Source organism: Agrilus planipennis, unplaced genomic scaffold (assembly GCF_000699045.2).
Source record: "Agrilus planipennis isolate EAB-ADULT unplaced genomic scaffold, Apla_2.0 scaffold19, whole genome shotgun sequence".
Taxonomy (NCBI): domain Eukaryota; kingdom Metazoa; phylum Arthropoda; class Insecta; order Coleoptera; family Buprestidae; genus Agrilus; species Agrilus planipennis.
In genome coordinates this window covers 596,740-609,183 of record NW_020438954.1, presented here as the reverse complement: position 1 = coordinate 609,183, position 12,444 = coordinate 596,740, and the positions used below count along the sequence as shown (strand labels likewise).

At 33.9% G+C, this 12,444-nt stretch overlaps 1 protein-coding gene across 5 annotated transcripts in view; it reads left to right on the top strand.

Annotated features, from left to right (window-relative positions):
* The window catches only part of LOC108743366 (zinc finger MIZ domain-containing protein 1), a 39,150-nt gene that overhangs the window by 7,351 nt on the left and 19,355 nt on the right, over nt 1-12,444 (top strand). For 2 of the 5 annotated variants that reach the window (XM_018478927.2, XM_018478919.2), the window contains exons 1-2: nt 10,404-10,432; nt 11,655-11,861. The exons of 1 other annotated variant lie outside the window; for it this stretch is intronic. In XM_018478927.2, coding sequence (XP_018334429.1) covers nt 10,413-10,432; nt 11,655-11,861 — 227 coding nt within the window. In that variant the 5' untranslated portion in view covers nt 10,404-10,412. Of the gene's footprint in view, nt 1-10,403; nt 10,433-11,654; nt 11,862-12,444 lie in introns of those variants that run through there. 2 more of the 5 variants (XM_025974918.1, XM_018478946.2) reach the window with 2 other exon arrangements.

Sequence of the window (12,444 nt, the reverse complement as noted above, 5' to 3'; positions counted from 1 at the left end):
AATTGTTTTTGCTTGCCAAACTGTTAGATATGTTAATGTGTACTCACTTTCACTCTAATTTCTCAAGTTTTAATAGACCATGTGTGTTATTGACGAAAAAATAATCAAAACAAAGCAATTAGCTCGATTAGCTGATAGGTAAAAACACCAAATTAGTAGGTGTGCGTACATTTAGAGTTTATTATTTAATATATTTTAATTACAGACAATTACATTCGTAATTAAAATTCATACCTGTATGTGGTAAATCCCTAAATTTGTTAATATTTGTTTACAGAGAATTCTATAAATATGTAGTACGGTGATCATTTTTTTATATTTTATAATAATGCTTTAGTCAATTACCTGATATGTAAGCATGTAAATTCTACATATTTTACACAATATATTGACACATTAGTTAATATACGAGCCACATCTATTTTACCTTGGATTATTATCTATTGTTTGTCTATGTTTACATATTTTTTACATAATTATTTATACGTAACTTTCTAGACCTTCATAGCAAACCTTCTTGTTATTTTTTTCCTTATAATTATTGACACCCAAGGAAATTATCTATAGAAGAAGAAAAATACTCTATCGTGTGAAATCTGCTCTACCTTTTTCGCAAAAAACCGAAAATCCGGCAAGTGAAGTGAAAACTTTGTGATTCCATTACACCAAAGTTTTGGTTAAAATTATGGTTAATATCATCATCATCATCATAAGGTCGTCAGTCCTAAGACTGGTTGGACACGTACCTCCACTCTTTCCTATCCTGAGCTAAACTTCGCATTTCCCTAAAACTAAAACATCCCACATTCTTTCTAATTGCGAAGAGTAATCTAATCTAGGTCTACCTCTACCCCTCCTAACTCCTGTTTCTGCCTGTAATATGTCTCTGATTAGCCCTTCATGCCTAAGAAGTTGTCCTACCAACCTATCTCGCCTAGTTTTTATTGACTTCCATAGAGTCCTCTGTTCTCCTATTCTTTCCAATACCTCTTAATTTCTGACCTTTTCTACCCACGTTATCCTCATCATCCGCCTATAACACCACATTTCGAAGGCTTCTAACCTTTTCTTTTCCGCCGCTCCCACTGTCCATGTTTCGCACCCGTACAGCACGCTCCAAACATACACCTTTAACAACCTTTTTCGAATTTCTAACTTAACGGTTCGCGAGCATAGAAGTGACTTCTTTTTATTAAAGGCGACACAACCCTGCGCTATCCTCTGCTTTATAGCCCTACTACTCCTTCCTTCCTGACTTATCTGACTTCCTAGGTATCTAAAATCCGCCATTTCTTCTAATTGTTCGTTTCCTATCTTTATATTCGCTCTTTCCCTACTTTTTCTTCCCTTGTATACCAGTATTTTAGTTTTTTCTTTTATTTATTTTCATACAGTATTGATCTGTCAGTACCGCTTCCATTTTATTTAAAGCTATCTGTAGATCCTCCTTGCTAGATGCTAATACTGCTATATTATGGTTAATATGGAAAAGCTTTTTTGTTCTCAATAAAATAAAACTCTTTTACCTTCACGAAGCATTACTTTTGCTGTCTGAATACCGATTTCTAAAAAATCCAACAATGGTCTAAGTAACTGAACTGGGAAGGGGTTTATGTGTTAGAATAAAGCAAACATTTTGAACATAAATTGGCGCTGCGAATGTTTTTAAACTGCATTCTTCGATGACTTGTGAGCTTGCCATGTAACTGTATCTTCAACTTGAATTGACCTCATACCTCACACGTACAGAAAGTAAATTCCGACCTAGTAATGTTCTTTAATTAAACCAAATGTAACTTTCTTGGAATGAATCTAATTCAGCGCAAAAAAGCATGGCAAATTGCTAATCCAATAAGTAGCTTAAGTGTATTAGTTTCTTATGAAAAAAGAAAGAAAAACGTTTAATCTAATTTAATAAATAGGTACTAACGGATATAACATTGAAATTATAAACACAATTGTTGCAATGTTTAAATGACAAGTTGTCATTGTCCTTTAAATTTGTTACATATTTTTAGCTAGTAGCAAGCTTTTCGATTCGATATTATTTAAAAGTTTGAACCTGATATTTAAATTCTTTTCGATCAATTTCGTGGTGTCGCTTCTCATTCAAAAGTATGGTAAATTGTCCCACAAAGAAAAAAAAATTGAACAGTAATATCATTTTTTACTCATATCAATCTAGCCTCTTATTTTGTCAAGAGTTGATGGTTTTTACCGTAACTAATATCGTATTCTCATGAAATATGATGTTAACATAACTATAAATATAGAGCTAGCGCTACAAACTATATAGATATGGGCCCCGCGACATCCTTACGGAAAATGATCCAGAGTCGAACTCGTTGACACTTTGGATTCTGGCAGTTCTGGATGCATGCCTGGATGTAACTTTTTATGACTTGGTACCGAATGAGAGTTTTGATGTACATGTCGAAAACTACCAGAATCCAAAGTTTGACACAGGGCTATTTTCCGTAAGGATCTACCGGGGTCATTTGATACCAAATCCAAAATGTAGTCGCTCAAGCCTGTTACTGGAACATAAAAGAAGTAGTAGCTTGGTATTAGGAATAATTTTGTGTCTGAAAGATGTTAGGTACTGTTAAACACTAGTTCAGCGGGTACAGTATTTCGGTACGCCACTAATCTGTAGTGCCACAGTTTGATATCAGTAACCGTCTATAGCGTCAAATTTTTGGATTCCTTATAAATTAGCTACATTTCGGTTAGGTTGGATAACTTTAAGGTAGCTTAGGCTATGCTTTGAAGAAAAATTTGCGTCAATCGGACTAAAATGGTGTAGATTTCCGTTAAGTGTGGTTGACATTACTAACTAAATTTATGCTATTATGAAACGTTTACGTTCTCCTAACGATACCAAAGGGGTGGTTACTTTTTTGGCGACAAAAAAATGTACCTGTTCCTTTTTTTGTTCGTCATTCACAGCGTGTTAGAAACTTTTAACGGTTTAACTAAGCATTTTCAGGTAGGTACTAAGTCATACATAGAAGAAATAATACTGTCTAATGTATACATATATTTTGAACAAGACATCCGTCTTACCTTACCTATTCAATTCTTATTGTTAATATTATTATGTGTATCTATCTGTGTGTACATAACTATGTATTGGTTGTTTGAAAGCGACCGGAAACAAGCTGGGGAACGATGACTTCTTTGTCAGTCAAGGTTGACAATTGAGACAAGTTTAGTGATAATGCCCTTTAGGAATTTTTCAGCCACTTAAATCTCAGTTATAAATACATAGAGGACGTACTGCTACCTGCAGATATTTTCTACGTGACTAATAACTAATGCTTCAGCGTGTCATCGTCACATCCAGGACGAAAGTCGACTGCGGAAGTGCTCGGTTTTTCTTCGTTTCTTTAAAAAACTGAATCAGTTGACTATCAACCGTATTCATAGTCTTTTCGTTAGATTTGTAATATTCAATTAAAATTATTATTCAAGGAAACATGATTTATTTGAAGCATCTCCTTACAGAAAGATCATACCCTAAAAAAACTATGGAAAATATTAGCTCGTTATATTAAAAAATTAAACTTCTCGCATATTAGGCCTACTAAATGTCCTGGAATAGGATTACATTTGGATCAATAAATATCGTTTCACAGAAGCCTGTTTTCTACACCAGCTTGTACGTTTCGTGTAATAATAGGAAACAATAATGTTCATATACAAATAGATGATATACATATACATATATGCGTGCATGTAGATTTACTAATAATAATTAAGAGTTGACACTGTGGGAGACCTTGGAGTTTGGTTTGAGAGTAGCTTGTCATTCAAAAGTCACACAATAATTGAAATTGCGTAATAATTTTAATGATCCGATTTTATAATAGGTATCCATCAATAGGTGCATTATGTAGATATGGTACGCTTTAGTTCATAATGAGCGCACTGCTGAAGTACATTTGTACGTATATTGTTAATGCATATTTGTACAGCACCGCTAAAAAGTTTAGGAGCACTTGATTATTTGGCAATATATGGATATCACAAAATTTTTTACCATTAGTATACCTTACATATATACAAATATACCTAAAGGCATGCTAAATATTAAAAATTGTTGTAGTAAAATAAAATGGTATTTCTTCACAGTATTTTTTGCATTGATTTACATATTTCTAAAAAATATTCAAAAACGATTTTCGCGTGACATCATTTCCAAAGAATTAATTATTGCAACATGATTAAAAAGTCTAAATCATGGCCCTAAATATTTATCGAAAATTAAATAATAATAATAAAATACCCTTAATAACAATGTTAATGTTACTTTGCCAATGATTTTCGACACGTAGTCTGTAGCATTCTCAAATGTAGTTATTTGCTTAACTCGACTGGGTAATTTCGTAGTAATTTAACCACATACATGCGAACACATTATACAACACAATACAAGCGTACGTCAATACATTTATACACAGCATGACGTTTAGTTTCGATTCGATGTATGTATGTATGTATGGGATCAAAACAATTGTGGCATCCCATTATCTCGAAGGAAATGACGCTGATAAGAATTAGTCGCGACATTAATTATCAGTGCAAAATATTTCAATGATAACGTTTTGTCATTAATTAAGTACTTCAAGTGTTTCAACGGAAAATTCATTCATTCATTCATAAGTTCAAAACTACTTCTAATTCAAATCCATACTGACGCAGATACATATATTTTATCCAGAGACATAAATGAAAAGATTTTTTATTAATTTTTATCTGACTCTTGATTTGTTTACACTTATAGACATATTTTCCTGAAGGTATTTAGGAAATGGTAAAAAATAGAACAGAGGACTCTATGGAAGTCGATAACAAATAGGTGAGATAGGTTGGTAGGACACCTTCTCAGGCATGAAGGTCTAGTCAGAAACATATTAGAGGCAGAAACAGGAGTAGAAGGAGTAGAGGTAGATCTAGATTAGCCTGCTTTCAGGAATCGTAGGAATGGGTGGGTGGTGGTTCGGGTGAGAAAAATGAGACGGACGAAATGAAGACAGAAGAGAGTGAAAGATTATCTGTGGAATGTTACTGCGTCAGCATTTGCCTAAGTGATCCAAGGAAACCACAGAAAAACTTGGACCAAGGCAGACGGACTCGGAATCGAACCGGCGTCCTCCCGAATGCTAAGCAATGGTCTAGACCTCTAGGCCATGCCGCTCGCTTGATGTCGTTTGCACCTATATCTATACCTAGGCCGACGATTGAAATTTTATGAGATGAGAACTTTGAAGTCGACAGAGGTCCATGCTAAACTTTTGCTGTTGTTGAAGTATTTCATGTGTTAATGAAGGCTTTAGTAAAGTTTTGTATAACAATTTCATAAAAGTTCTTATTCCAAAATTATTGCCAATTAGATACATTAGTTTCTCTTTCTGAAAAAATAAATATTTGAGACGTACCGTATAATATACGATGTAAGATAATTAATTTTGATAATTTGCTCGTTAAAAAAAGCAGTTGCAGTTTTACAAACCTAATATTCCTTTGTACATCATATATGTTACATAAACGTAAGTGCATACGCTGAATAGATAAAGCTATTTTAATGTCACCCATGTACCATTATGCAATCTGTCGACAGNGTTTTAATTTAATTAAAATCTAACAGGATTACAATCTAGTAGAGGTAGATTCAATTAATCATATGTGCAGTATTTATCTTAGAGGTAAATTCAGAAAATAATGATAATAATAGGGCAAATAATCGCAAACAAAATATCCGCCCATGTAAATCATAGTTGACAAAATTTCCGTTGAAGTCAGAAACATCACCACCACGGTACGGTTTAAATCCAGGCACTCAAACAAATAATAATGTGTGTCCAATTAGGGTGGTTTTTGAGGGGTAACAAAGGTGACCTAGTGAGTGAGGAAACTGTGTATAATATCGTATGCTTCGCTGCCGGGTAGGCCAGTCAGTCCGGGGGCTGCGAGAGGGAGGGGTGGTGGTAGTAGTAGTAGTGGATATCAGCCCTTGTCGCTGTCGATTGTGTTGTAACGGGGTTGAAACGGCAGACAGAGGGTGTGAGAGAGAGAAAGCGTCGAGATAGGTCATCGAGGGTTGAAGCGAGATGGAGCAATGCGCCGAAATGGCAGCCAGATGTCGGATGCTGGCTATGGGTTTCTTGGCTTCACAGGAAGTCTCCACGATGAAATATTTTCGAGACGTGATTTTTAACCGCATCTTCGGGCTCTGAACGGAACACGAGCTATTTTTGATGTGAAGAATTTTTCCCATCTATTATGTTATTTAAGGGTAGAAAGGGAGGTACTTCCAAGACTAAAAAAAAAAAACTGAACGCTATGTACCTAGTTGTTCTGACTCCAATTTTATTTATGGGTAGATACTGCCGAAATTAACAGAAATTCATTGATAACGATACTGTTAAACAGTTTAGGGTTTGAAGGAATTAATAATATCCATTGTAACTTGGCTTAGCCCTTGGTGAAACATTCTTCAAATAATTCATGAAATAAAATAAAAACACTTGGTTTTGTTTCACTATTTAAATAGTGTTTTCATTTTATTTCATGAATTATTTGAAGGAATTGATTGCAACAGTTTAAGAATAAACTGTAACTCAAAAATCACTAATTATCTCTCCTTTAAATTTTATTTTCCACTAAGTGTTAATGAATTATTAATAAGGACAGTATGGCGAATACAAAATTTCAAGATGGACATGTTTTGAAAAAAAAGAATCATGAACTTTTTAAAATCATCGTTGAGACAGGATCGATAACTCCCAACTGCGTTCTTCCTTGAAGATTTCAAAAATTCTTTTGACGCAAGGGTTAGAGTCTTATTCGATCAGAAACAGACGTAATGAGGGTTGGAGATGGACGTAGATTAGATTTTGGTCATAATCTGTACTCATGAGTGCGATAAAATTTGTGGAATTGTGAAGTGCCATGTAGAATAACGAAAGGATACTGGACTAAGGTCCCTAAGTGGCTAATAATATTTATTCTAAAATCATTAAGTGATTTATTAGTTTAATGTAGCTGTGGTTTGGTCTATAATTCATGTCAAAAAGTCAAACGTCATCATAAACCGAAACGATTTGTCGACGATGATAGTATGCTTACCGAGAGCTTTCGACAGTTATGTCAAAATATGCAATTAACGCCTGAAGGAATGGTAGGAGGTGTTTATATTATGTTGTTGTGTGCTGTTGCTTGTAGATTTTGTCTGGCTGGAGACCATATTTCAAAATCGCCTGTTGAGGCACGTCTTTACGTCTTCTACGTATTGTGCCCTCAGGATGTAACAACTTATTGGTAGTCAGTAGTAGCATACCTAGTTGTAAATTGTATTGTCATAAATCTTGGAACCAACCGATAGTCGAACTAGTCTTGTTGTTGTTGTCTCGCTTGTTATAAGTATTTTTCAGTTCCATCATTTGGTGATGATAAAGAGAGAGACAAATAATATAATGCCAGTTCTAGAAAATCTCCCAAAGCCGAAAAATGTCGATCTGTCGCTCCTGCTGTTGTTGGTTTTCTTTGCTTGAACTGTCTACCTGCGTCTGTTGCCTGCCTGTTCATTCTTCTTACTAGTTTTCGAGAATGTCTCGACCGCTCTCGGCTTTTTTCAAAAGACCTAAATGTTCGCCCTTTTCGTCAAAACGGTCAGACGTGGTCGATTCATCGGTTCAACAATTCAAAAAGCGACCATGGGCGGTGTGTTAAATAGGGGGCTGCACGGACGATTCTTCTTTTAGTCGATGCCAATACAAATGTTTTAGGCAGGCATGACAACAAGACTATCCAAACATCTGGTTAAATTTTTTCACCGGTTGACATGGGTTATACTTATTGGTTGTTATCGCCTAGTACTTTATTTAGTTCTAATTTATAACATATTAACGCGTTAATCGTGAAATGCAATACCATTTTTCATTTTTAATATTCTCATTCACATGTGATTACAACTTCTTCGATTTAACACTTTTCTAGTACCTAACCAATAACAAGGTCTTAAATAGACTTTGTGAATTACTAAGAAGTCGAAATAAAAAGTAGATGAAAAATGATTTTCAATTAGTTAATGATTTTAGTAAGTTGAGATGTACCTTTAAATTTACGTATTCAATTTACTTATATGTTGTACTAATGGTAATTTCTTTTACTACATCAAAAAAAAAAGATTTTAAGGAACGTAGAAATAAAACCATTTTGGGTAAATTTAAAACAGGGGGAATACAAAAAAAAAAAAAAAAAAAAGAAAAACAAAAACAGAAGAAAACGTGTGTTGATACACATAATAACGGAAAATGAAAATTTGGTTACCTATAGACATAGATAGAGAAGTATAATCGTATGGAATTAATTAGAACTGATATCACCAAGGAAATCCTAATTGATAACTCGTCGTCAATAATCTCGCAATTAAATATTTAAAACGTGCTTAGGTAATAGTTGTATTGTTGAATTCTATATTCCATAAAATTATTAAAATTAAAAGTGTTTTAATTTAATTAAAATCTAACAGGATTACAATCTAGTAGAGGTAGATTCAATTAATCATATGTGCAGTATTTATCTTAGAGGTAAATTCAGAAAATAATGATAATAATAGGGCAAATAATCGCAAACAAAATATCCGCCCATGTAAATCATAGTTGACAAAATTTCCGTTGAAGTCAGAAACATCACCACCACGGTACGGTTTGAATCCAGGCACTCAAACAAATAATAATGTGTGTCCAATTAGGGTGGTTTTTGAGGGGTAACAAAGGTGACCTAGTGAGTNCAAAGTAGTGTCACTTTTGCTGTCCGTTCCGGCCACTTCAGCATTTACAGAAAGAGTATTCTCTGTTATGAACGCAAAGTGGCGGGACGACAGGAATAAAGCTTCATTAAAACTAATTAAAAATGGACTTTTAGTTTACTTAAATCTTTGTTTGCCATGAGAGGCTATTAATGTATTTAAGAGCGACAGCAATTTGTTACTGGCTGCTAGGTGTAACAAATAATATGATTTTTAAAACAAAAAATAAAATACTTTATTTTTATGCTGAGTACTTTTTTTTTAACCTTTTAGTCGAGAAATACTTTATGTAAAGCCTGAAGAGGTAACAACCCTAACTGTAGTACATACATATATCTAATTGATTGTAACATCCACTATGGTTTTATTAGTTATATATATACCAATTGATTTTTAAGATTATTTTTTATTGGGGGATGTCAATGTCATTGTTTACGTATTTTGCAATTGGGAAAATATTAAAAAGAAAATGTATTTTTCAATGTCTAGCCTTTTATCGGTTCCCAATTGATCCTTCTTTTCACAAGACTTTAATTCTCACGATAATGTTCGAAAATGTTTTTACGTTATGCCGATTCCCAACTTGAAAGTTCATTCTCTAGGGACATTATGCGCGAAGACCAATCTCCCGATTGGCAGTTTTTCCATTGTTAAGTTCCGCAGCCCACTCGGTTTCCTTGTTATGCACCCGTGACAACTACCACGACACATTGTTCCCCATACTGCGTTATATACCACCACCGGTCGTCCGACCGAATTCCCGCTGCTAACGCGCACCCCACGACGACTTGCCTTTATTATAAAAATTATTTTGTTATGAGTCTTTCTTTTCAAAGGGTTTGTTCCCATCGACAACTTTTATTTATTCTCATGACGCGGCCCCATGTGTAACAGATATATTTTTGAACAGTCGTTTCAGGAAGTGGTCGGTTTTTTTATATATATATTTACACGCCATCTATCGATTTCGTGATTTAACTTTAGTTAGGGTTGCTCGCTTACTCTATCGTTAAACGTTCTTCGTGGTGTACCGAGAATGTGCCTTATTCTTCCAACATTTCTTGTGACCTTTCGAAGCATTAAGCAAAAAATGCTATAGCAACTAACTGACTTTCAAATGAAGCAAAATTCTACATTTTTTATTAATTATTATTACCTCTAACGTAAGAGCAAATAATTTTCAATCTTCCTATCTAACGAACATCTAAATTCAATTACCATTTCTTTCCAAAAAATGAATTAATAATTGTTAAACGTCGAGTCACATAAGGGTAAAAGGTTTTTAATAATACAAAACCACAAAGGTTTATGTCAAAATTAAACAACCTTTGTGGTTTTACAATAATAAAGATCTTTTACCCTTGCTTGGCTTGATATTTTACAATATAAATTCTATTGTTTAAGCTTTGATATGATTTAAAGCTTCTCAATCCGCTTGCTTCTATGTTTATTTTCTTTTGGAATGTATATTACTGGCAGTTTAATTAAAGTTATTAATAAAATTAATGAAGAATAAATATTTGTTGTTTTGTTTAGAATTGTTTTTGCTTGCCAAACTGTTAGATATGTTAATGTATACTCATATGAGTGCGGTCAAATGCTGGGATACACTTATAGGTAAATATCTTCGTGTAACTCAAAAAGTTGGTGATTGTAACAAGGTTCGTTGTGGATACAAACTTAAAAAAAAAAATTAGAAACTCGTTTACAGCGTAATTAGATAAATCTCTGACATAAAAAAGTAAAAAAAAGTGTCGCAAAAAGTTTTGTGCCTTTTTTAAATAAAGTGCGTAAAATTGTTAAAGTGGAGGAATAAATGTGTTAAGTGTTTATTTTAGTCTATAAAGTTGATTTATGGTGTAAAAATTATCCACCACAAAAAAAACATGGAGTTTTACCAAAAGTTTTTACTTTAAGCGCCAAGTGTTGAAAGTGTTACAAAGTGTGTTTTACAATTGGTTTTTTTTTGAAAAATTGAAAGTTTAGATCAGTAATACTTCCCGTAATAAGTTCGTATTTTCAATATTAACTAAACGAATTATTGTTTACAAGAGTTAAAAGGAGTTCGCAATTTTAAATTTAATTGTAAAAACGCGCAAAAAGAAATAAAATATAGTACCACACTGAATTCTCAAAATCGTTTCGACTTGACTGACATCTCCAAAATTTACCTTTAGACAAAACGAAATTCACAAGGCTTATCATAAAATTACTTAAAGGCCTTTAAAAAACGTTCAGATTATCGTAAAAGTCAAACCACGTTCGCCTGTTTAAAAGGCACCGCGGAAAAATCTAATATGCGTACCTGAAAGTATGCAATCTGCGAACACGCGTGTAATGCACTGCATAACTTTTAAACAGCTGTTTGGCGGAATATTTTGAAAAACAAGTCGGAAAATACTTTTTTAACTCGTTTTTTTTTAATATATGTTGTGCATTTTTGTAATTTAATAAAAAATTTGGCTTCGATATCAACCTACAAATTGCTCGATTAAATGGACTCAAGTGATTAATTTATTTGTTACTATAATTCCTTACAACACCCAAACAACTTTCGTATTATTTTTTTAGTTTTTCAAATTAAATTGGATAAAAAATTTGGAACGGTTTAATAAAAATTAAGTGTTTTAAAAAGTGATTGATGGGTTCCAAGAAGTGATATATAAAGACAGTTTCTAATCCTGTGCCACAATAAACCACTGTGGAAGGAACACCTATTAGTGATTTGTGAAAAAAAGTGTTTTTGCATTTATTTTTTTTTTCCTTTTCGAAAATCTGCTTGGTGTTACTGAAAAAATGTAGTGTTCGTTCCGGAAGTAATTAGACCGTCCTGTTTCAGGGACTGGTCGCCAACTGGCACCGCAGCTCAACAACAATTGTCAGTTGTGACCACAGTGTGGGGAGTCACCACGTCTAGCCAGTCAGGACCGCACGGTGGCTTCGCCAACGGCACGCAACCCCCCACAGGTCCCTCTATTTATCAGAACAGTCTAAAGCAGTCCCAACAGCAAACTACGTTTCAAGGATATAGGCAAAGTGGTCCTGGGTAAGTCATCGATACTACCTAATAATGTTCGTTAATGAGTCCCCTAGAAAGCCACTATGGATAGTAAAAAATTGGAAAATATGCCAAGGAATTTCGGAAACAATTTTAAGACGAACTTTTTGAGTGTTTGTAATAATCCACAATTTTTTCTTGTGGTATGTTATCGTGTGGCCTTGCTTGAAGAATTTTTCTTGTAAAGGGCCGTTGAAGACGAGCATCATAAAAACGTTTCTTTCCAAAAGTAAAACTCTTGGACAACCATAAAAGGCTTTGCCAACGTAGGTAGTAGTATTGTATATCATAGTCAAAGCCTTCGTACCGCTGCTCTGGGGTAGTTTTTCCAAGAAGTAGCTGCTATAAAATCGGAGCCCTGTCTCATAATTTATTGGCCCACTAAACTTCCAATTTTTGACTACGTGACATTTTAAAAGAAAACCGATTTATACGTTATGTAGATGTATACAACACGATAAAACTAAACAACTTGTTTTTGAGAGATAAAACGTCAGAATTTCGACTTGCAATGTTGACGCCGCGGCTGTAAAGCGGAGCGATACTTATCAAAAAAAAAAAAAAAGAAAAA